Raw genomic sequence first — 26,893 nt, forward strand, 5'->3', positions numbered from 1 at the left:
TAGCCACAGCTCTCTACAATGCTGACAATCCAACTGTCCACCAGGATGTGTGGGCAGGGATCTTAATTAGAAACTCAGTCAGGGTTAAGTATGCCTAAAGCAAATGCACAGATAATACATTAATCTTGCAAAGGAGTTTAACAACCAGTTTTAATCAACATGGCTTTGGTATTCTTGAAAATATTCTACAACATTCAAAGAGCATATTTCTCTTTACAAAATAATCATTGCTAGCAATCATGTACACATTTTTTTTAATACAGTTAAACTTTGCAAACAAAAGAAGTGCTGGGTTTTTATTTCTAAACTCCATATCTGGAGAAGGATGTTAGAGACGGTGTGATTTCCTGCCTAATTACATTTTAAGCAACAGGATTACCTGAAGAGGAATTTTCTAGGGTCACAGGATGAACTAGAGACAATGCTAGAACCCATGCCCATGTCTGCACCTCACCATTAAGAAATGTTACTTTCCCAAGAGGTACTTTGTTTCACTGGCAACTTAAACTACATGTGACAACACTTTGATCAAACCCATCCTTGTTCTCTCAGTTGTTAACAATGATACCAACTGACACAAGAAGAGCATTGCTCTGGAGAACTACCACCTGCAGGTAATTTAAGACCTGTTCCAAGAATGAGAAAAACCTGTACAAAACGCAGAAAAAAGACTAGAATCTCGTTTTAACTTTCTGTTCTGATAATTTCACAATCGATAATTACGAAGTTCTAAGTTCTAAGAACCTGCTTATTCAACTGGAAACTGGGTAAAGGAAAAAACAAGGAACAGGTGCACTGTAGAAATAATATCTATGAATGAATATAGAATCTGTGTAAAAACAGACAGCACCATAAATCTGACAGCAAATGTATAATATGACAAACTCAAGAGTCACATTAGGCCTTTGCTTCTATTCTTGGGGATTACTGTGGGTAGAATGTGTAAGTACAAGATGCCAAAGAGTGTGGCTGAAACTCTCCTGTTCCAGGAGCAACTGGAGGAAAGCAGTGAGGTGCGCTTCTTAGATCTAAGGGGATGAGGAAATCTTCAGATAAAAAGGAAAAATGCAAAGACAGCATCCAGTCCTGGAAACAGCAAGCATGCCTCTCAGACCACCAGCCTGTCTTCAAAGTGTGAAGAAGCCCTTCAGTCAACTCCTTTTAACTTCATTTATACACAAAGATTAAGTCCTTTTTACTCTTTCTTGTTCCAAAGAACAAGCATGTCTGCCTCCATCTATTTCTCTTTGTAGACCCTGAATCCAGGAATAACCATGTATATTTAGAATTTTTCATGAAATATTTGTAATTTTAAGCCAAACTTTAACTCAAGATTTAGCTCAAAAAATTAAAAAAAAAAAAATTCAGCTCTTTTTATATTGGCTTACTGCTCAGAGATAAAGTGTGAATAAGAGTGGGTATGAACCAGAAAACCCAAAAGCAAGCACCCATTTGTATGATTAAGAGATCACTATTTACCAGCCTCACTGTAGATAAGAATAGTTGTAAAATTTGATGACAGACCAATGTCAACCAACCAGAAGAGTGTTTCAATTTTTGATCATGTCTTTTTTAGTAATGTAGAATTTAATCTTCTCATATTGTTCTACAAGTATTTCTAAGAGAAGAGTTTGAACAGTTTAGGCAAGCATACCTAGAAATAAAATATAAATTAAATGGGTGCCCAACCAGCATGTTCTAAACAACATTATCAGCATGATAAGAAACTTTCATTAATATTAATTATCTTCTAGATTAAAATGGATTTCACATCCAGTGACTCAGAGGCTGAGGCAAGAGGATTACAAGTTCCAGGCAAGCCTTGCAACCTAGGGAGACCCTGTCTTAAAATAAAAAGGGTTGGGGATGTATCTCAGAGGTAGAGTACCACTGGGTACAATCCCCAGTTCACAAAAAAGATTTCAAAAAAACCAAAAAAGGTTCATATCCCTACCTCCTTCGCATCATCAGAATTCTAGATTGCTCTACAAGTGCCAAGAGGTGAGATGATACAAGAAAAACCAATCATAACTGAAAGAGAAACGACAATGTTTTAACTTGAAAACTGACCAAGGCCTGACTGCATTGTCTCACCACATCCAAGCAGCACTCTGACTGCACCAGTGCAAATGGAAACATATTTACTCCTTATTACCAAGGTCAGATGGAGACCCTTTTACAAACCTAAACGCTGAAAAACCTACTGAGCAAAGACCCACCTCATTTCATCCTCAGTGAAAAGAATACCAAACCCCTATGTGTGTCCTGAAATTAAAACAGCTGCTTTCTAGATTAAAGGAAACAAAACAAGAACAAAACCCTCCTCTAATAAGAATTCCCAAGAGTACCAAACTGTTAGTATTAATTAAATGTGTACATCATATTCTCATTAAAGGGGGGAAAAACTCACCCATAAGCAATTCCTGCTATAGTGCACTTCTTAAACTGCATTACATTGCATGTCAGAGTCCCAGTTTTATCAGAAAATATGTATTTAACCTAAAAAAAAGGTTAAAATTTCTCATTAATGTTTCAAATTTTTTAGAGGGGAAAAATCCCTTTATATTTTTAAATCAACTTTGTTACATTGTAGGGGTACAATGAATGTTATTAACTGACTAGTTCTTGCCTATACATCAGAGAGCATATTCAACTTTTTAAAAAATATTTTAGCAATAAACTATTTCACATGTTGGTATTAAAAACTATCTAAATATTCAAAATACTACGGGCACAGAGAAATATGCCTTAGTATGGTCTGAATTTTCATTAGAGAGTATCACTACTGTACTGGGATGTCTGTCAACATTTCTCAAAATAACAACCAACTGTAGAATTTGTGATAGCTTGTGCAATTAATTTCATACAACATCTGAACTGGTAATAAAAAGAAAAATTCTGTCCTACATATTATTTAAATACTAAGATTTTGGAAGTGGTGATGATATAAGAAAACAAAATCTCAGGCAGCTAGCTTACATGAGTGGATTAACAGATACACACATGCAGTTGTGTGCCTAAGGTCTTTTAGTCACCAAGGGACCACAAATATGATGGTGATACCATCAGATTATATTGCCTAGTGAGACACAGACATCAGTGTGTGTAAGTACATTCTATGTTGTTTGCACAATGACAAAAATCAGCTAACAATGCATTTTTCAGAATGCATCTCTATTAAGCTATGTATTGTATGACTTATGAAATGTAAACGTAAAATTCCTATTTGACTAAACTCGCACAACTTGAGTTTTCCCTTCCTTTCTAGTTGAAAGTTATGAACAATTTTACAATTCTAACATTTTCTGTACTCATCAGGCTACAAGTTGAGGACATACCTAGGTTTGTGCAGTACCTTATCTTGAACACAGAATCTGCTTTAAATAGTGTTGAAAACTTCACTTACTAAAAATGAAGATGGTTAGACGTATACTAAAAATGTCCCTATGCGGATTATTCAAATATTGGAAAATTAGGAGTTGTTACCTCATCTGAAGTTGTCCCATACGACAGGAATTATACCAAATCTGACTTCTGATTCAACACTTACCTGGCCAAGTTCCTCATTCAGATTAGATGTTCGAGCCATAGCAGCAGTATCTGTGGGTTCATAGTGCATGTCGAGATCCTTAAAAAATAGAGAAATGAATACAACTAGTCATAAGGCATTGGGTTGAAATTTAAAAGAAAGCAGTATTGTGACGGTGACAGCTCCTTTAGGAGTTGTCCTTTGTAGAGTTGCTTCGTCTCCCTTTGCATTCTAAATTCTACAGGAACGCCAGGCCTATATGATGTAGATGTTAACTGCTAAATAATCTTTCTTCCGATTTACAAAACCCAGAACATCTCCAGACCTTTGGATAACATCAGAATGTGTTAGGCCCCTCCTTATTCTTTAGTCCTTGAGCACAGAGTAACACAAACATGTACATTACTGTGACATTTAACTTGCAGAAAAGTAAGAAGTCTAAGAATTATAGGAACTATCACAAAGAGTTTGAGTGCAGTTGTGATTTCTCACCAAAATAAAAAGGAATTTTGCCCTTGATGACAAAGACCCCACCCAGCATGTGGTCTTCCTGTCCACTGTACCTGCATCTCTTCTCCTTCCCTATATGAGCCTTTCACCTACCTGAGTTCCCTACGAAGTCGAAGAGGTTCTTTTTTTTAGGGGGGTGTGTGCGTGATGAGATTCCCCGCATCTTCTCAGGGTATTTACCCTTGAATAAGCCTGATTTCTTTCCCACCAACTCCTCTTACCTCCCTATTGGCTTTTTGTTGGTTTGTTTTATTATGAAACAATTAGTTTATTGGAAGCATCTAACATTAGAATTTTTTAAAAAATTTATCCCTATTCGCTTTTGTGCAGTGCAAAGACAGACTTTGTCTAAGAGTATCTTTATTCTTTAATAAGTCACTGTTTGACTGATAAGCTATAGGCAAACATTTTAATTCCTTGTTATTTCTATACCATTTAATTTTCTTGAAAAGTACTCAGTATAGACTATTATATTTCATAGTTAGTGTCACCCCATCCTAATCTTGCACTGCCTAACATGACCTCGTTGAATTTCTTCCCTAATCTTGCTTATCTTTGAAGACAGATGCCTTGTAGCCTAGAACTCCATCTTCAGGTGGGCTAACGAAAACTAGTTGGATCTAATAAGGTGGCTAGCAGAGTGACCACCCAACAACCTCTAACTTCACTATAATCCTATCTGCATGCTAAATGATACACCCCCAGTGCCATGAAAGTTGACAGTTGCCATGATAGTGAGTGGAAAGAAGTATAAAAAGAGTGAAAAATGGTGGCACTCGAATTTCTAGAAAATCTCTACTTGTTCCCAGAAAAAAAATAACCATGAATATTCAAACCCTTTATTAGCATACCCCTGATTTCTTTTACCCTTAATTTCTCTTATACCGTATCTATCACCTCCCAGCCCCAAACAGATCTAGAAATGGATCTGTGAGCATTTCTCTCTGCTTCCCTATTCTCTGCCAAAGATTACCCTTCCTTCATTGCTCAACTGGGGCTTGGTCCATTTATTGATTCTGTGATTCTGAGAAGGAAAAAGGACACCATTTGGGATCAAAAACTGATGACATCAGGTCAGACAGAGCTACACGGTAGTTAAGAGTATGTCTCTGGAATCAGGCAATCTAGGTTGGCTGTCATTTGGTTGTTTTCAGTAAAGGTGACCTATTGTAAAGACTAAATAAGATAACACATGTGATGTGTTCCCTGGAGTGTCTGACACTAGGTAGGTGCTTAATGACATGAGAAAGAAAAGGGCAACTAAAGGTTGCTCAAATAATTAGGTCGTCAAACCCCTGGGAAAATTGTCCAAGAGATTCTACCTGGTTTTACCTTTTGGGCTAAGTTTTGTATTCAGCATACTTGAAAGCCAAGCAAATGTACCTCTCAAAAGCCTAAAGAACTTATCTGTTCTTTCTTTGTGCCTAGAAGTCATGAGGTTTGACTCTAATAGCCAACAAAATTAATATTTTCTATAGTGGAAAAGTTTGTCAATAAGTCAGGGTTGTGGTTTAATGATTTTACACATCAAACGAAAAGGCCAGACTCTAAATCAAAACAGATCTCTCTCAGATCTGTGTTCTGAACTGATCAGCATTACTTCTGGAAGAGGCTGTTGAGTTTTATGTGCCATATTTTAAGAGAGACATGAGCCAACCAGGCTATATTTAGAGAAGAGGGAAGAGTGGTCAGAATGGAGAGTAATCTGGAAACTTCATGAAACAAAGAGCAATCAAAGGAGGTGGGGATGTTTAGTTAGGGAGAAAATGATATGGCAGAAGAGCAGGAATGGAAGCTGAGTTCAAATATCTTAGAAGGCTATCATTCAGAAATAAAATAAAATGTTTTCACACAGATTCATTGGGCAAAAGCAGAATCAAAGGAAGATGATTACAAATCTCATTTCTATACAAGGAAAAAGCTGCCTTGTAAGGGAAGAGTGGAAAACAAGTCTTCCATCTCCAGTCTTCCATCCATCAGGGATGTTACAAAATATCTGTATATAAGAAATGTGGTTTAAAAGCCTAAGCCTGTTGTGTTCCTCCAACACTAAGCTTATATAATTATTTGAAGCCAATATTATTTTTGAAAGCCCAAATAAAAAATGACAAATTGATTGACTAGTTATTTGACCTTCATAGTGAATTACCTTATAATATCTGAATGAGAACCCTTCAGTAAGTTTTAATTATATTTGGACACATTACAAAATTCTTCAGCAATGTAATCCTTGTATGAGGATAGCTATGTCTGCAGCTCATTTCAGATGTCTACGTGACACTGATCTCCAACCAAGGAATTAAGAGACTGACACTTACCACAAGAAGACAGTGAGCAGTTGCAATAGTATCATAGGCTGAATTTTTAAAAATCCCAATATTGTCAATATAGAAAGGCTTTAAATGATTTAAGAAACAAAAAATAACAGCACAATTTCTCAAAATAAAGAAAATCAAACTTTCTGATGGATTTAATGTAGATCAATTAATTTAAACTTTGATAATATAAACCTGAAAGTATGATAATGTTTATTAATTTTTTTTTAGAAAACAGATGTCTAATACATTTTACCAATAATTATAAAAATTTAAGAAAATAATTAAAAAAGAAAGGTTCATGCTGAGATTGTTAATAGTGTGGAAAAATAAACTATAAATGTGAATAAACATGAGAGATGATCTGGTTGTTACCAATAGCAAACTCAGCATCATTTGTAGAGTGCTTGATTGTTTATGAAGTTCTTTGCTATGTCAAGAGACTCCTTGATATATATAGCCACAGGGAGATGTGGGTAAAGCATGTTTTAGCATCCCCATGTGAGTGGCCAAGAAAATAAACCTGAAAGAAGTCAAGAGACTAGGCAAAGTTTGCAAATGTAGCAAATTATAATACTAGAACTATAATCCAGATATTTATTAATTCCAATCTCATGGTCTCCTTCCTTTTCAACCACTAAGTATCCCAAAATAGGTTTCCTGAATTAGAGAACCATTTTTTTTTCTCAAGATACCTAGTTTATAAACATGCATGCTTTTGAGAAGAGGGGATTTTGTTAAAATTATATCAGGGTCAAAAATATCATCTTGTAGTCAATAAAAGGTAGGTGTAATTAAAATTTTCTTTCTCCCGGGAGATGAAAAAATCTTATCATAAGAAAACAAAATGTATTGTTAATTATACAATAATAACTCATATTTACCCAATTTATGAAGTATGCCTGGGTGAATTTCACCACCTCTAATGTAACCAACAAGCTGATTGGAATGAGATTGTTGAAAAGGATGATGAAGGTCAAGAAATTCAGTCCAAAATTATTAGCACCACCATCTGTTGGGAGAGATGAGAAGAATAATTTACAGATTTATTTTATTTGCACTGATAAAAATTTAGCATAGTAAGAATGTTCCATATTATACAGCTTATGTGGATAATTTGGGAGGAACATTTTGCTGACAACATGTCCTGATTCTCAAATACATCCTTCAAGATGGAATTACACTACAGTTGGTCCTCCATATCTGAAGGCTTTGCATTTGTGGGGTGGGGGAAAGGAAAAAACACAAACTGTCTATATATGTGCATACTGCTTTCATTGTCATCATTCCCTAAACAATACAGTATAACACCTATTTGCATAGCATATACATTGTATTATGTATTATAAATAATGCAGAGATTTAAGTATATGGGAGAATGTGCATAGGTTACATGCCAAGTCTATGCCATTCTATATATAAGAGACTTGAGCATCTGTGGATTTTGGCATCCTTGCTCTGTCCTGGAACTAATCACTCATGGAAACTGAGGGATAACTGTACTTGTGTTTGATATGCTGTTAATTCTATTAAGAGCTGCATAGTGGTACCAAAGTGTGAAAGAACTACTAAGTACTGCAAATCACGTTTTACAAGTCCAGAGACAACAGAGTTAAGACAGAGGTTTATAAATGTAAAATTTCAATTGTATAGAATGACTTCATATGAATTCAAAAAGCATTTTCAATTTAAAGCACACTTTTAAAAAGCAAGCAAGTCAACAAAATTAGTGGCAGCAAAACCAATTCCAACTGTAGGAGTATTGTTCATTCATAGGTAAATTATACTCTTTCTTCTATCCTCCTATCTTCTTCTTCTCTCTCTCTCTCTCTCTCTCACTAAGGATTGAAGTCAGAGGTACTTTACCACAAATTCCAAGCTTTTTTAATTTAATTTTATTTTTTTGAGACAGAGCCTTGTTGAGTTGATTGGGGCCTTACTAAGTTGCTGAGGTTTGCTTTGAACTTGGGATCCTCCTGTCTCAGCCTCCTGAGCCCCTGGGAGAATAGGCATGTACCTGGCCTCTTCCTTCTCAATAAGGAAAATGAAACAGGTATCCCAGACAAATTGCAAAGAATATGAAGAAACAAACTGATGGTAATAGTAACACTTTTCATGTTAAAATAATAAACTAGGGAGTATAAAAATGACTTGGAAGAGCTGCAAAGTTAAATAAATGTAATAAAAAGCAGATTTTTAAAAATCAGTTTTTGCAATAAGACTTTACTAGAATTTGTTTTCACACTTGGAAATTAAGTATTTACCAAATGGAAATGCAAACCCACTTCCTAGAAATACCCAGGGGTGGCACATTAATATCACAACCACACAAAGATGTACGCTCCATAGGGAATCTAACAGCACTTTCCCCTGGTCAAGGTGAGCATCAACATAGGACTCCCTGTATTACTGAGATCAAATAAAAGTGCATTGAATTAAAACATTTTTAAGATATGTAAACTACTTTATAATAAAACATGCATGCATGTGAGAACACGCACATAATCTAGTTTCTGTATCAGATAGTTAACTATTTTTAAAGAATAGCTTTTACTTAGGAATATCATGTTAAGGGCTATATTTACTGAACATTTTCTACTACTAAGGATTGTTTATTGTGTTTTCAAGGATTTTGAAATTTAGAGATCCTAAAATTTTATGTACTTTTATTGGATACCACATTGAAAGATAAACATTAAATGTCAAATTATCTTGACAACATGGTCTTCTTTTTAGAAACAGGAAATTCCATAAAACAAATCTAGATCAATTGTGAAACAATCACATGTTAATGAAAGTAAAAAAGTGCAGTCACAACATCATTGCTTACAGTTTAGATTGAGATACCAGTCTCTTCCAGAGTGCCTTCGATTCCAAATGGCTGAGCCCACGGAACAGATAAGAGACATGGCAATTAAGATACAAAACAAAATCAATATTTGTACATTTGTAATCCGTTCCACATTGGAGAGCTTAAGTGGCGGACTTGTTGAATTCTGTAAAAAGAAACAAGAACAATAGTTAAAAAAAAATGTACACAGTTTAGTGACATGTACTTGACATGTGATAAGGATGACAACATGAGTCACCAGTCATTATCAAGAGGTGTGTGTATATGTAAATTATGCAAAACCCATGCCAGGTAGGACAGGTGTCAATGTTTAGGTACCTCTTTTTCCCAAGGCTACTATACTTTCCAAACCTGTTTTCTATGAAATAATACTTCTTTCACAGACATTGTGGCAGGTGAGATGCACTTGGCTATTTAAACAAATAAGATACTGCAGAAACATCTAGTTAGAGTGTCTGCTCAAGAAAGGAGAAGACAAGACCTATTGCACCTACATCCAGACACCTGGAAACTCTCAACTATGAAGGCAACATTTGAAGAATCTCTCATCTTCAAATTTCTGGTGGCATTTGGTAATTGTTTTCCTGAGCATAGCAGCAATGCAGGTCGCCCTGATTATAAAAGACAACAAAGGAAAGTTTCCTTTCAAATTATTTATGCTAGATCTGTACTAACCAAGGAATCTGTAGGACAGTATAAAACAAAGATTTACAGAATAGCTAAGGATAAAAGAATTAAGAACAGTTCCACTTGCCTGTTAATAACATCTTTGTGCCTGTACAATGTACAAAGATATTAGCCTTTAAGAGTAGATTTTCACTTGGTATTTAAAAGTGAGTTTCCCATACCCATGGAACCACTGAACACAGATGGTATCATGATGCAGAGAAGGGGCACTTGCAGGCAAGTGTAAACATTGGTGCTAGGATGAAAGCTGATGGCAAAAATAGCCTTATATAAAAATGCTATAAAAATGGCAATTCGATTCACACTTTTCTTTAAATTACACAAAAAAATAAAATTTAAAGTATGATGATTGCATTAAAATAAAATTAGAAGACACATACTTTAATGCAGAGCACTCACTGTTACTGACAACGTAAATGATCACCAATAGTTAGAAAATGCTGCCAACAGATCACACATCTAACCATTCATGCACCAGGTGATCTCTGGTGAAATTTCCAGTGTTCCTGTGTACAGAGCCCTTCTCACAGGGAGGGGATTTAAAGGCCCCACACACCCTGGAGGGCCAGACTCTGGATATGTGGGGTGGGGCTCAGAAATTTGGGACAGATGGTCTGCTCCGTTTGGAGTACTGCACTGAGAGCTACAAGTGATGTATTTCCAAAAGACTGAGGCTCCAGATATTTCATAGACAAAAATCTCACCTGCATCAGCTTGGTGTCATGTCCAGTGTAGACAACTATTCCATGAACCCACTGAGTATTTCTCAACTGAGCACCTCGAAGAAGAATCTGATCTGCTCCCAGAGGAACAGTGCTAGGACACAGTATACTGACATTAGAAATGACATTTTCTAAAATGCTTAAGAAATGCACAGTCACAGTTCACCATATAGTCACTATATATTATTAAAATAACTCTTCTCACATTTGCTTTATTTCTAGAAAGCAAGTAATTTTCCCACCAAAGAGAATTATTGTTTTAGACATGAATAGCTGCTGGGAAAGTAAGTATTGACTGTTGGGAAATAGCTGTTGCTTCTCCTTAATATCCTACTAGCCAAGTCCCATAATATTTTTATCTCCTATGGACTGAATTGTGCACCGCCACCCCCCCCCCCTTTCTGGCTTCATATTCTTATGCTGAAGTTCTAACCCCCTAATATGATGTTATTTGGAGTTGGCAACTTCAGGAGTTAATTAGATTTTTTTAAATGTACAAGGGTGGGATCTTCATGTTGAGATCATTGCCGTTTTAAGAAGAGATACCAGACAGCTTTCTGTCTTTCGACCAAGTGAAGACACAGCGAGAAGACATCTTTTACTGACAAAAAGAAAACCCTCATCAGAATCAAACCACACTACTATCCTGATCTCAGATTTCCAACACTCATAATGGTGAGGAAAAAAACTTCTCCTGGGAAAGCTACCTAGTCTGTGGTATATTGTTACAGCAGCCTGAGCAAACTAATACCCTATCCCAAAGACAAGACAGTATTTTGGAATTCAGAGGCTAATTCTTAAGCCTATTTATGACTTTTCCTAAATTAATAAGTTGATTTAGTTTCCTGAAATGTTTGGAAATGGTGGACTAAGAGAACTGCAGCATACCACCCAACATACACCCACACATCAAATTAAAAATAGCTTCATGCATAATAGAGGTTCAAATTCTGTCTCTCTTGTCTTTCTGTCTCTTACTGTCTCTCTCTCTCTCTCTCTCTCTCTCTCTCTCTCTGTGACACACACACACAATAAGATAAATACACAGATCTCACTGTATGTAGCACTACCATATCTCCCTCATAGACACAGGTCCCTGTACTTAAACTTCCAGGTCATTTATTTTATAGTACCTGAAGATCAATTCTCTAAGAATTGCAAATACATTTTCAAGAAATGGTAAACATTTTTTTTTTTTTGGTACCGGGATTGAACTCATGGCACTTAACCACTGAGCCACATCCCCAGCCTTTTTTTTTTTTTTTATTTAAAGATGGGGTCTAAGTTTCTTAGCACCTTGATTTTGCTGAGGCTGACTCTGAACTTGTGATCCTCCTGTCTTAGCCTCCAGAGCTGCTAGGATTTATAGGCCTGTGCCCAGCAAATGGTAAGCATTTTGAAGTTATTCATCTCCTGTAATTTACGCCACATTTTCATGAATAAAACTCAAGTTGGGTTACTTGTGGGTTTTCTGTAAGGCCACTCTCTAAGGAAAGTTATTAGGTGATACAAACTTATACAAGGATACAGCACTATCACAGATATGTTGGACTACTTGATGGAAATTTAATATACAAAGTTAATGGCTCAAGGGTTTCTATGACCTAGTTTTCATTTTAATAAGGAAAAAAAAAGCAAAAGCAAATGTTATGGTTTTGATGTGAGATGTCCCCCAAAGCTCACGTGTGAGACAATGCAGGAGGGTTCAGAGGAGAAATGATTGGGTTAAGGCTGTCATAACCCAATCAGTGAATTAATCCCCTGATGGGACAAGTTGAGTAGTAATGAAGTTGGGTATGGTGTGGCTGGAGCATTGGGGGTGTGATCATCATGTGAGCTGCTTCCCTCCACCACTCTCTTCCTCCATGATGTTCAATCTCATCTTGAGGCCCAAGTACTGAAGCCAGCTGCTTATAGACTGAGACCTATGAAATTGTGAGCCCCCAAATAAACTTTTCCTCCTCTAAAATTGTTCTTATGGGGTATTTTAGTCACAGCAGTGAAAAAGCTGAATAAAACAGCAAAAAACTCAAACATAAATATAAAAAATTTTTAAAAAGAAAGAAGGAAACAATCTCCCCCCTCCCCCCAAAAAAGTCTATAGAGAACACAGAATCTTTGTTAATGAAAGCTTCTTGGGACTAAGGCCTTCAGGCTCTATCTAGTAAGCTCAGAGGCCAGCAGCAGCTTGGGTCTTAGACATTCTTTCAGGACCTATACAAATTCTCTGGCTTAGGTGAAATCAATCAAGATGAGTGGGTGAGAACAATACTCAGGTGAATCCTTAATACAGAGTGCATTTTAATTTAAAGAAAGGAAAACCAACCATAACTTTCATTCTCTAGGTACAAAAGCATGCCTTCTGGACCCAACTGTATGGGTCCAGAACTCGAGATCCTCCTGTCTCAGTCTCCCGAGTTGCTGGGATTACAGGCATGCACCACCATGCCCCCAACTGTATGGGTCCAGAAGGAATGCGACTTTAGTCCATTTTGTGTGACTAGTTAAAAAAATACTCAAGACTGGGTATAAGAAAATATTTCTATTTTAACCTACGGTTTTGAAGGTTGAAAAATCCAAGATTAGGTGACCACATCTGGCAAGAGCTTCGTGCTGTGTCAAAACATGGCAGATAGCATCACATGGGGGGAGTATAAGTGACACAGAGCTGTGTGAAAGGAGCCAAACACATGGGATGGCCTCGCTGTATAATAACTTGTCCTTGCCATGACTAACCCTGTGATATGGGCATTAATCCTTCTGAGGGTGGAGCCCCCAGGACCTAGTTACCTCCCCCTTGGTCCCATCACCTCTCAATACCATTACATTGGGGTATTATGGCACATAAACTTTTGGGAGATAAATCATATTGAAACCACAGCAGAAGAACCCTTCTTGGATATGTCTCAAAATTTGGGGTGCACTTGAGAGTTGGGAGGGACCTTGGGCTGATAGCAGGTTTCCATGAAGTTCTGGAGAAGCTGCTGGAATATGCTCTAGGTAACACAGGTACCCACTATTCCTCACTTATTTCAACAGGGCATAATGTAGGAACTGTCACTCAGAATTTGTGGTCTGGATTGACTGGAAATAGGTACAAACTGTTAAAAAGCAAAATGCACTACTTTTTAATTACAAGGAGTTAAGAATAATTTGTTTTCATCACAGCTGGAATTCAAAGCTTCTGGCATTAGACCATGACCCTCATCCTTAAAGTGATCAAAGTATACTCATTCATTCCAAAGGGTCTCCAGACCTCTGGGTAATCACAGTCAAAATCAAATGGGCTAAAGGTCTTTAAGATCTACTTCTACATATCATATAAAACAAAACATGCCATTATATAAATTCTATCTGTATCCTAAATCTTGGCACCGTTACACAAAATTTCTCCTTGACAGCATGAATTTGCTTGGCATCAATCTGAAGGGGAACTGATAAGAAATGGAAGCTGGCCAGTTAGGAATGTCACACTAAAGAAACACTACTTGTGTAAACGGCCAAAGCTATCATTAGTCTATAACCATATGTTCAGGGAAAGATAACTTGGGTTAAAAATTTTAAACAACAATTACTCTGATGGTTGCAGACAAGCTCTTGGTAGATCTGAATACTTCAAATGTCTTTTAGGGTTCCAGTCTATAACAATGCAATCACAAGATGATGAAAGCACCAATAACATTTTCCCAGGTTGGTGGATTGAATCACTGCATCTAGATTACATTTAGTTGGCCTCTACAAATGCCTGGTAGATAAGGTATACTGTGGAGGACGCAGGGAGTATAGGGAGGGTAAAATGTGAGAGAAGACAAGGGAAGCAGAAAAGTTACTACTCTGCCAGGTTCTACCCCATTTCTTTATTCCCCTTTGCAACAACAACAACAACAACAAACCCTAGAAAAAGAAGTGTGTTTGTGATTCTCAACTCCTTCTATGATCTCAAACACAAGCTCACAGGTTCCACCTGTTCCAGTCAAGTTCAATAATGTCCACTAGCTAAACCCAACTGATTATATATATTCAGCTTCCCTCAACCTGACCATCAGTAACATCTGACTCGATTTTGTGCTTTGCTCTCTACCTTGGTACAGTTTCCTCTTGCTCTGTCTTTTCACCCTACAAATGTGGTCTCAGTCTCTTTCACTAGTCCTTCCTTTTTTTTTTTTTTCAACCTCACCCCTACCCTACTCCCATTCTGGGGGTTGAACCCAGGGCCTCATGCATAGTAGGAAAGTACTCTACCACTGAGTTATATCCCCAGCTTTACAACCTCTTGATATTAGGCAGCCCTAGGAGAGTCCTTGGGTCTTTCAATTTTTCTGCTTAGACCCTTTCACTCTCAATGGTTTTTTCCAGTCACATGGCTTTATGTATCTCTGCCAACTTCTCCCCAATTTATCTCATCCAGGACATCCATCCCAAATTGTCTCTTGGACATCTTTGTTTGGACATCACAAACAGTCCAAAACCAAACTGCTGATCTTCCTCCCTTAAAACCTTTCAGTGGATTCCCATTTCATTCTGAATCCACCCCCACAATGACCTACAAAGCCTCCTATGATATGGCTCACTATTTGCTATTGGATTTTATTCTATTACTGTCTTCCTTGATCACACCATCCCAACCACATTGGCCTAACCTTCCCAAATTGCTCCAGGTACTTTTCCTCTTTAAGATCATGTAATAATATAACTAAAAACTTGCGCTATTTCTTTTGTTTGGAATCCTCTCCTTCCAAATCTTCATATGGCTAAGTTCCTCACCTCCTACTCATCATTGTTCAAATGTTACCTTCTCAATGAGGGCTGACGGCAACTATCCTGATTCCCTCCCACCTTCTCCCACCCTCTTATGACATCTTTTGCAAGGCATTTATTGCTATTTAATAGAGGCAGAATTTTCTTACTTATCGTGTCATTGTTTGTCAGTCTGCCCTTCCCCTTACTATGAGAAAGTAATCTCACAAGATGCTATGGTCTAAATATTTGTATGCCCCCAATATTTATAAGTTGAGACCTAATCCCGAGTACAGTGATATCAGGAGGTGTGGTCTTAAGGTGATTGAATCATGAAAGCTCTGCCTTCGTGAATGGGATTTGGGCCCTCGTAGGGAAGTCCTGAGGGCTTCCACCATCTGAGGACACATAGCCAGTGCCATCAATGAGAAACATGTCCTCATCTGTCACCAAGTCTGCTGGTACCTTGGTCTTGGATTTTCCAGCCTCCAGAATGGCAAGCAATATATTTTTGTTGTTTATAAACTGTCCAATCTAAGGCATTTTGTTATAGTGGCCTGAATGAACTTAGACACTAGGGCAGGAGTACTTATTTGCATTATTCATTGGTGCCTTCATATCTGTAAATGGCCTAACACTCTAGGTGCATAAGAAATACCGGTTGAATGAATGATGGAAGAGGTAGAGAAGTGGTAGGAAAGAGGAGAGGAGAAAGAGATAAGAAGCAAGGAAAAACAAAAGATGTTACATATGATAACATGGTTTAGCAAAGTGCATGTGAGGGCTGGGAGTATAGCTCAGTGTTACAACACTTGCCCAACAGGCATAAAGCCCTGGGTTCAATCCACAGCACACCCCCTTCCCCCAGGGAAAAAAAAAAACATATAAAAAACTAGGGCTGAGGTTGTGGCTCAGCAGTAGAGCACTCACCTAGGACATGCGAGGCCCTGGGTTTGATACTCAGCACCACATAAAAATAAATAAATAAAGGTATTGTGTCCAACGACAACATAAAAAAAAAAAATTACACAGAGAAGGAAACAAATCACCCAGTACAATAAACACCTTAGGGATACAGCCTGAACTCCCCAAGGCATCCAGAGGTCACAGGAAAGGACCCAGGTCATGAATACTGGCTAGTTAAGCCCATAACAAGTATTCTGGTCAAAGGACAAGCCACAGGTTATTTACCCACAGAAGAACCTGCCAGGAATGTGGAATATCCCCGAAAACTTCCAACTGCTAGATTGGCAGGAACCCTGAGAAAGCCTATACCACATGAATAGGGTTAAGATCCAACATTTTTATAAGACTTGGGCTGGAAAACAGACTTTCTTAAAAAAAGGTTTTAAGTATTCAAACTTAGAGCAGAGGAAAATAATAGGTACCCAGAATCGGAAAACATTCAACAACATAAGAAAATGCAGCAAATGTGCTTCTACATACCCATGGCCATCAAGCCTTATATTTCCCACAAAATCGTAGAGATGTCTGTTTGGACTCTCACACTCAATTTTGCCAGAAATTCTCATCAAACTGTCAATGTCTTTGATATCGGAGGTTGATGGTAAGCCCTGTTTAAAATTTTTTAAATAAGCAAAGAGGATGTTAAATAAGTTGTGTTTGGCTTGGGGCTGGGGGATTCATCCAAGTCTTAGGACTGTCTTATGAACAACTCTCTCCCATTACACAATACTCTGTCAAATCACAATTTAGGGTCACCTTCTTTCCCAACTTGAGCACGGTTTTTAGCACAAGATTAGGGCAGCTTTTGTGAAAGTACTAAAGTATAAACTAGTCTACAAAAATATTTTGAAGCCTCCAAGGAGAAATTTCTTTCCTAAAGTGAAATTAATGTTTAGCACTATACAATCTCAGTCTGCTGAAACTGACTTTTCTTTCCTGCTAGGATGGTATGAAAAGGAACTGTAGAAATCTAAGCTAATATTAAACCACAAGGTGAGTGATTTCAGAATAACAAAGAAAGCTGCAGCTTTTCAATATGGCAAAGCCAAATAATAATTTGGGCCAGGTGGATAGGAAAAATAAATAAGCTGCCACATGTCAAAGCACTTAGAACCACTATGATTATTGTTACCCAAGTGTTGTCTATTACATAAAATATATTGCAAACAGTACTTACATGATGAACTATATTTAATCAGCAAGTGAATCTGAATATTCCGTTTACTTAAACTGGTTTATGAAACCTCAATGAGCAAGTAGTACTTGGACAGAATTACCTCCCCTCAAGACAGTAATACAAAGAAAGAAGCTTTTCATTCCATGTACTAAAACAGGAATAAGTCGATGAATCTATATCAGAACTTACCTGTCTAATTTTCAAGTTTGTTTCACCATCTAGGTTGGATGTCTCAATGTAACACATGGCCTGGGGCTCACTGTTGTTTAGAATTGAGAAGCACAAAGATTTAGTGGGAGAAAGAAAGCAGAATATTTACATGTTCAGACTCACCAAAGCCTTCTGTTCTAGGCAAAGCTAGAGTCACCTAGCTTCTAGATGATTTTTCATTCCAACAGCAAGATGCTGTGAGGCAGAACCCATGCATGACAAATCATGGATCAGCTTTCCAGCCAGAAGGACCCAAAAGCAATTTCCTGACAACACTCACTAATGGCCTTCAAGATAATGAAATGAGTAGATCTGCCACGTTATTTTTAAATTGTTCATCCATATAGACACAACACAGACTGTATCTGAAATGTAAAGTAGTTTGTGCCCAGATTTATCTTTAGTTCAGAAATATCAAGGAAGATTTCGTGTTCATGGCCCACATGTAAATTGGTTAAGCAAAGTAGCTGATTAGAAAATTCCAGATTGCTACTTCTATAAGCTTGCATTTTTTTCCCACATTTTAGTTATGATAATAAATAGTATCATACGGAGCATGTCATATTAAAAATTTAAGCCTCCTTTTAAAAACTACATGGACAGATTTTACAATAAAAGTGGACAATATTTTTCTGCCTCTATTTTTTCCTCTCTCTTCAAAGTGCTTCAGAGAACACTGAGAAAGGAAAAGACAAAACTAAAATTGGCCAATTTGGCCTTATTGCTCTTTGTCTTAAACCTAAAAGAACCACTTCCTGAGTCTCCAACAAAGTGTTTCAGTGAAGTCTGGCATGCAGTGGCCTGACAGCTTTGTTCTTCAGTTTTACTGCAGATGCTCTATCCCTGTCTTACATTGTTCCTTTCCCATGATACTTTACTGCCCAGAAACAATAGACATGTGAGTTGGCTGTGCAGCTGGACAATCTGATCCTCAACTCTATGGAAAACCATTCTGAATTCCAATCTCAGTAGCATTCATAAAAGCCTAAATTGCTATCATGTAAGCAGTTATGAATATAATTTCTTATGAGTGTGTGCAAAGCTTCCAAAGAAAGAAATTTGCAAGTCACACACACCTGGAATTTTCTAATCAATTTCCAATTTGTACATGTGCAAAAAGAAACTATTCCACAATTTCAGAATTGGGCAGTTAGCTGAATTTCATAGCCTAAAGATTTGTGGAAACGACTTAAACACATGGACATTAATCCAATATTTGACAGATTCATTTTAAAGTAACTGCAAGTTTTCCCTATGGGGTCATTCAAAAAGGCTGCTCCTTTTTCCCAACTGGAGAAGTCTTCCAATGTTTATATTTTCTATCAATTATTCAAAACTTTACTTCTTAAATCACTGTCACACTAGTAATTTGGTCCTAGCAATTGCTTCAAATTTGTGACTTACTTATATATACATTTGGAACATTAAATGATTTATGAAATTATAAAACACATCTTTTGATACTACAGAAAAATGATCACAAACAATGCTAAATGACAACACTGATACTACATTCTGGTGATAAGATGCATTGAAATTTACTGATGATACACTTATCAAAGGCCAGTCTCAGAATGAGTGAGAATAACATTCTATTTTTTTTCTCACAAAACAGATTTTCCAAGACTTTAAATAGCTAAGAAGTTATGAAGCTTAAATGGATGATTTCATTTGAAGTGGGGCAAATAAATATGCATCCAAAGTCAGAACATTCTTAATAACCACTGAAGACAGCTGTGAGGAAAGCAGTTCTTAACAGTGCTGTGAAAAGGCAGCAAGAAGTCAGGAATCATGCCAGATCAGAAACACTTCAGCAAATATGATCACATCCAAAACACAAACTACAGTCAGAGAGGCAAAGCAGGCGTCTTGATTAGTAAGTAGAAATGAAACAAGATGCAAATCACAATACAGACACTAGGAGACGGCTGAAGTTTATCACAGGAACGTGCACATCGTCACGAGTTACAAGTGGGATTAAAAACTGGTCCCAAAGCATGCGGTACAAAAGGTACAACATCCAGCTTTGTGCAGGGGGTCCTCTGTAAACCCTATTTAAACCCAAATTACAGTCATAACCACTATAGGTATTCTATGGAACTTGTAGAAAATTTCAAATATGAGAAATAAGAACATATTTAAGAAATACAATCAATTTTCCATGGCTGTTTCAGGAAAAGCTTAACACTGTTCAAAACAATATCCTGGTGAGGTAGTAAGTTAAGCTTCGGTATTGAGGCATGTTGTTAAATATGGCTATTATTAATGATGCATAGGAAATTAAAATCTACCTTTACTGCATGTCTCTTAGACTCCTATCAATAACAATAGGAGTTAAATCTGCCTACTTGAGGCACAGACATCTTCCAATATGGTATTCATAAAATGCCTTTAAAACATCTGTGAAATGTCCAACACCAAGAATATAAAGAAGTTCATTTAAAAGAAAGAGACACAGAACTCAACCATATTTGGGTGCAACTGTTCTCTGGTTTAGGGTGAGGACCCTCTTACACACATCCTGTACAACTCAGTGGTTCTAACCTTGAGGACAGACTGATGAGATCTGCTGGGAGATGTTCCCCATTGGTCACTTTCACTATTTCCCCTACTGCCACCTACATGTCCCAGTTTAAAATAATTAAAGTGGGGAAAAATGAATAACAGAGAAGAAAAAAACAAACAAATGGACAAAAGAGACAGAGGTTTGAAATTATTATAGAAAATAATACATGTTAATAAAAATGTCTAATGCCAATTTTTTCAAAACTTATTTTGATCAGGTCTGAAAGCATAAGAAAACATTTAATAAGGATTACTTATTTGCTTTTAAAACCAATTTTCAATTTTTAATGCAAAAACTTCCAATATAAGCATTTCTTATCAAACTGAATAAAAACACTTCATATAAAGAGCTACTCTAACTTATAGACATTACTTTATCTAATTCCTTAATCTCATTCCTTCTGCTGTAGGTCTCATACTATCCAAAAAGCAAAGAAACAATTGTGGAAATTATTTTTTAGGTTTTTGAAAAGCAAAGCATACTATACTAGCTTCCTCCAACCCTAACACACTAAAAAAAAAAAAAAAAAAAGGAAAGGGCTGGGATTGTGGCTTAGAGGTAGAGCGCTTGCCTAGCATGTGTGAGGCCCTGGGTTCGATCCTCAGCACCATATAAAAATAAATACATAAAATAAAGGTATTGTGTCCTACAACTAAAAAGTAAATATTTTTTTAAAAAGGAAAACTTTGTTAAAATATTCTGATTCAAAAATATTTTTAAAGTTAATTGTATAAGTATTGTATTACCTTTAATGCAAAAAAGCAAAGATATGGGTCTTAGGAAATTAGAAGGTTTAATTGTAGCATTTGGAGTTATCTTATAACAAAGTCTAGGTAATACATTGTGGTTTGGGGCGGTGGTGGGGCGGGGGATGTAGGGAGGAGTTTAAGCCTTTGAAACAAGAGAAAAATTTTCAGGGAGGGCATGAAATAGACATACTAAGAATATATTTGGACTTGAATTTAGCTTGAGTTATTTTACTCTATTTTATACTTTCTCAACGCATAAATGTATTAGCCTAAAATTTCAGCTTCTCCATTTCAAAAGTGAAACACAGTAACTTTTAGCCATGTTCATGCCTTAATTTCAAACTAATTCACAGAAGATGCACTATAATTAAAAATAAAAAAAACATTTAGAAATATTACAAGCAATTGTTTATTCTTACTGCTTAACAGTGCCCACTTGCTGGTGAAAATCAGCATGTACTTATTTTGACAGTGGACAGTGTGACATAGTAAAGATAATCAGGAATACCTCAACTTTGACTTAGTCACTGAAGTAGCTAAATGTAAAATAATGTCAAAATTTCTCTTTCTGTTAAATGATGATGAAAACTATAATCTAATTGTTAAGGTTAATGTAGTCTCAAAAGAGCTACATAAGTAAACCAACATGCCAGCTGAAAGGTGATATTGTGATTCTGAGGAGAAATGTTTGCCTGGTAGCACAACTATATATATTACTAAATAACCAAAAGCAATGGATCAGATAATCTGTTAAAAATATGATAATCTTTGGGGGAAAGACATAAAAGCTATTTTGATCTACTAATATTGATAGCCACTAGGAAATGTTTTCAATGTTTAGAAAACAAATCCTATAAAAAATGCTCTAAAGTTTTAAAAATAAAGGTTAAGTAGCCTTTATCTGAAATGATTGGGACCAGGAGTGTTTCGGATTTCAGAGTTTTTCATATTTTGGAATATTTGCATAGAATTTTCCATTGAGCATCCAACTGTACAAACACAGAGCTTGCTGGGGCGCTTCTGGGATTGCATTGAGAAAAATGAGAAATATTTTTTTTTTTTAAATTTCAAGTTAGAATTAAAGTCAGGGCAGGATAGTCTGGCAGACAAAAATAAATACTGTACATGAATGGCTCAGCACATACGATTCTAGGGTAATGTCTTGAAGAGTTTAATCAGGAAAACATCAATACTTTCTTAATTGCTAGAAGACTTTACCATCACTTCGATCTTTCTTATATACATATAATCTCTAGATGGCCAATCATTAGCACATTTATCATTTAATAACCATTAAATGTACATCATTCTATTAGGTACTCTGAAAGTTAAAAAAAAAAATTAGGGAACATCAGGGCTTGATCACTTAGTCCATCTTCCTCTATGTGAAAGGAAGAGACTATGTAGTTTGTTCAGAATCACCAAGCCAGGAAAAGGATTCTGGTTTTCTGACTCCTAAGCAGAGCTCCTTTTAACACCCAATATTACTCAGAACCTGAGACAATGGCAAGGAAATCACCCTTAAGTTTGCTATCATATGGCCAAGTGTAGACAGAAAGCTTTACTTCAGTTTTAGAACTTTTACCCCTACAAATAGTTGTAAGCAAAGAAAAGTAAGAACAGAAAGGCTGATTTTAAAAAATCCATATTAATTTTTCTGAAAACAAAAACCCATCTGTATGTGGCACAAAAAGTAACTGACTATAAAATATGGAAATAGAACCACCTCTAGCTTTTTCAACTACCTATAGACTTACTTCTGTAAATATCTGGGTAACTCTTACTTGCTCAAGTTTCACTAGCCTGTCATAAACCCAATCACTTTGAATCATGACCTGATTAAATAGGTTTTGAAAAAAGGACACTCCATATTTACATATGGATATTACAAATAAAACTGTCCAAGGAAATGATGATAAACAACCTCTAAAACAGTAAAAACATTTCTACTTAATTTATATTAGGACTAGTTTTACAGTTTTTAAACATAAAACCATTTGAAAATCACATTCTTTGAAGGGTAACTGCCATATGTTCTGAATACTAATTTATGACTATCTTAAATACGAGTATAACAAAAATTGTCTAAACTCAGTAACAGAAAGAATTTAAGAGAAAGAACAAGTACTTAATTTTTGGTTGGAAGAAGATGGCATTTTGAAAGTTATGGTGGCAAAAAAAGAAATAATTCATCCATTTTCTTGTGCCATTTCACCATAAGGATCAAGAAACTTTGCAGAGATATATGAACACATCATAAAGGAATTTATGATGAACAAGGATCAAAAGATAAAATCAACAGAACCCAATCCATGGATTATATAAAATAAATGATCAGAAATTTAAAAGAGTAGTGGTCCACACACATGAATCTGGACACATCCAGAGGAAGAAAAGAGACTCAATTATAATTTTAACTTTTGGATTATATAATAATACCTGTTATTTATTTTATATGGCAAACATGAAAGAGCCCTTTAAGTCCAATCAAGTTTTTAAGAGCTTTAATTAAAAATCATTGGAGAGGTTTAAAATTCTTCGTTTATTCCTTATTTCCTTGGAGAAATCACAAGGTCAATGCAGGGTAGAGAAACCATCCTCTACACTGTTTGAGCATCAGTAGGTATCTCTACCTTGATGAGAGAAGTACAGTGTCAGCAGGTATATACTCTTTGCCTTTTATTATAACTATATCTCCAACATTTACCTGAAAGAAAACTGGGAATTGGTTAATTATCTGCATAGAAAGATAGTTACAAATACACAACCCATTGTATTTAAGCACAGAATACAGGAAAAATGGCTATTTGCAAACAAGGACCACTGGTCTTCACAAAAATGGCACAAACCGTCTAGGAGTGAGGCCAGAGATGGGAGAATCCTTTAAAAAATGAATGCTGTATCTTTGTGTTTTTTTTCAGTTATAAATAACTTATCTTAATAAAATCAATGGATCCATTTTACCTACTCAATTGACATCTCAATTTCTCATATTCTCTCTCTTTGACATAAAAGTAAAAGGGAGGAATTCAGCCACTAAAACTTTACCCTACTTAAGGAAATCCCCACTTGACTGGAAAAAATGATCATATAGATGATCATTACCTTTCACAATGACCTCTAGGAAACAAGTATTAGTTGCTATTCATGATTTAGAGAGGAAGACAATGAATCTGAGATTCTAATATTTGATCAGGATCAGTGAGTGGAAAAGCTAATGCACATCTGACGACCTGATTATTGGCAAAGCTTCATGTTTACACTAGTGAATTTACTGAAACTATCAATGTGATTGATGTTAAAAATAAACAGCCTAATCTCTTTATTTTCCCGTGTGTAACATTTTTTTTCTGAGCATGGCATGATGAAAAATTAAAGATGACCTATGGCCAGAACTTGAAGTAATTTAAATGTCAGGTCTGTTATGCAGCTTCTGGCAAATAATATAACTTCAACTAAGTAACAATCTGGCTTAATTCAGTGGACCAAGTTATGCTGGTAGCCATTCCTATTAGATCACAAATGTAACTCTCTTAGTAGGGAAATGAGCTTTAAAAAGTTTCTATGTTTAATACAGGGAAGAAAAGTCTTTTTTTTTTTTTTTTTTTTGTTAAAGATGTTTTGTTATTCCCTCTCCCTACTTATCTTTGAATTCTAAAATGATAGTTTACTGGGGGAAAGGAGAGAATGGTGTCCTTAGTGGGAAACATAAGAAATCATTCCAGAGGGGACCCACTCTGTTCCTCTTCACATGCTGGAAAAAATAGGTTAGGGGAAGTTGTGTGTGTGTGTGTGGGGGGGGGTGGAGTGGGAACTTCTAATCTGTAATATATGTATGCTGGTTACCCAAGTAGGGAAACTCTGGATGCCTTGACTCCAAATGATTTGTTTTAGTTGAAATTTGGACTGCTTGAAAAACTGCCAAGGACCTTGAAATTAAAACTCCCTACCTCAAAAAAGAAAAAAAAAAAAACACAAAAAAATTAAAAATTAAGTATCAATGTAAACTTAAAAAAAAAAAAAAGTGCCGTGATAGTATTCTAATGGCATCCACTTACAGTAAGATAATAAAAATAAATTCTCTGTAGTCATGACATTTATAATGCTACCCAGGTTCCCATTTAATTGTTCTGCAATCACCTCCGATAGGTTAATGTTTCTTCTCCAATTAAACTCTATGCTTCATAAAATCAGGACCTCATCCATCTACATCTTTAGAATTGATCAGTTAGACTTACAAAAACCCTCAACTGATTGCACCGCTTCTCAACATCTTCATTCTTCATAAGACAAAAGAAGGCCTTATAGTAATTAAACTGAATAATATATTAACACTTTATAGGACACACTGTCATTACCCAGTGGCTTGGAAAACCAAGAACTACTAAATGCTAAAGCAGTTCTCACATTCCTTAAAGAACACAGGGAATTTACTTGCCTACATTTTAGATAAATTTCTCAAAGGTGTCTAAGAATTTCTTATTCCTTTGGGCTCTGAGCTCCTAATGTGGCATTCTCCTTTCCAACATAAAAGAAATGAACAAAAGAAAAAGCCAGGATGGCAAAAATGCTTTGCCCACATATTACAATGGGAGGAACATGACGAAACAGTTTCAGTCTCCCAAATACCAAAGTTAAGGTAATAGTTGGGGCTTTTGGTTCACTTTCTCAAGTCACTACCATGAACAACTGTAATTGAAAATTATGAAAAAGGATGAGATTATAAACTATAATTGAATAATTAAAAAAATCAAACTTTGCCCAATTATAGGTTTTAGAATATTTATATTTTTATTAAGCATTATTTTGAGATAAGAGTCTTAATACAAAGAAAGACACATTTTGTGATGGAAACTTCATGCATTAGGGCAACTCTACAGAGCGACACAGCCCACCATGCCGTGCTTCCCCACGGAGTCAGAAGAATGTGTTTGTTTCAGGGTTATTCACCTAAATTCTCTATTTGAATGTATCTCGAAACCTGTGAACAGTCTCAGCTGCTTCTTGATGTGAAGAACTGGTCTTTGTGGAGAGGGTGGATGAAGCCACTGCTGACATTTTTAAGAGCAGAACTGCAGTTCTTTGTCTGGGCTCTGTCATTCAACACTTTCTTTTAAAACGAGGTACTTGAAACTTAACCTTCTGCAACAGGGAAAAGACTTCAGGGCAATAACTGGAGGGATGAACCATGAATGTTTGAGAGTTAAAGTCTGCCCATCTGTGAATACTACAAGTATGCCGTGCAGATTTTTAAGTCCTCTGAGGAACATTAAAAAGCAACCACAGCAGCCACACATTTAGAATGGCTGGGAAAGTACCCTGAAGTGAAGCCCAGCACTCAAAGGTTTCTCATATTACCCCGGCATGTGGACGACACTTTTAGTGTTGGTTTACTGATTTTGTTTTTAATTGCACAGAATATTATATACACTAAGAAAAAGTCTGGTGATCTGGCTAAGCCAAACATGTCAGCTTGCTCTGTGCCAGCCCATGTGTTCAATATGCCATTTTTCACATGGCTGGTATCTCAGCACTCAGAGACCTGTTCTTTTCAACCATGATCATATTCTATGACATAGAAACTCTTTCATATCTTGTTTTCTGCTATGAGCTGACTGCCTGGCACATATTATCAATTACCATTTATTGAACAAATACTAGAATTTTTTTCTGTTGCTGCCACAATGTGTAAAATCACAATTTTTACTTGTCACAAAATACACTATGTAGAAAGCCATAATTTATTTATGATACAACTACTTTAAGAAGTAGTTATTTTGTTTATAAATTTTTTTAGTTATAAAATAAGAACTACTTTAGCAACGTTGCATACATATCATGTATACAAAATTGTGCTGCAATAAACATTTTTAG

The 26,893-nt window shown here is 36.2% G+C and overlaps 1 protein-coding gene across 5 annotated transcripts in view; it reads right to left on the reverse strand.

The window, feature by feature from the left end:
- Positions 1–26,893, reverse strand: part of Atp8a1 (ATPase phospholipid transporting 8A1) — a 213,305-nt gene that overhangs the window by 134,706 nt on the left and 51,706 nt on the right. For 2 of the 5 annotated variants that reach the window (XM_076865343.2, XM_076865340.2), the window contains exons 7-14: positions 20,249–20,322; positions 17,684–17,753; positions 16,798–16,925; positions 10,597–10,708; positions 9,185–9,350; positions 7,239–7,366; positions 3,551–3,628; positions 2,411–2,499 (exon numbers count right to left, since the gene is read on the reverse strand). In XM_076865343.2, the coding sequence (XP_076721458.1) occupies positions 2,411–2,499; positions 3,551–3,628; positions 7,239–7,366; positions 9,185–9,350; positions 10,597–10,708; positions 16,798–16,925; positions 17,684–17,753; positions 20,249–20,322 (845 nt within the window). Of the gene's footprint in view, positions 1–2,410; positions 2,500–3,550; positions 3,629–7,238; positions 7,367–9,184; positions 9,351–10,596; positions 10,709–16,797; positions 16,926–17,683; positions 17,754–20,248; positions 20,323–23,652; positions 23,727–26,893 lie in introns of all 5 variants that reach the window. The other 3 variants (XM_076865342.2, XM_076865341.2, XM_076865344.2) reach the window with 2 other exon arrangements.

Source organism: Callospermophilus lateralis, chromosome 8 (genome assembly GCF_048772815.1).
Source record: "Callospermophilus lateralis isolate mCalLat2 chromosome 8, mCalLat2.hap1, whole genome shotgun sequence".
In the NCBI taxonomy this organism is placed as follows: domain Eukaryota; kingdom Metazoa; phylum Chordata; class Mammalia; order Rodentia; family Sciuridae; genus Callospermophilus; species Callospermophilus lateralis.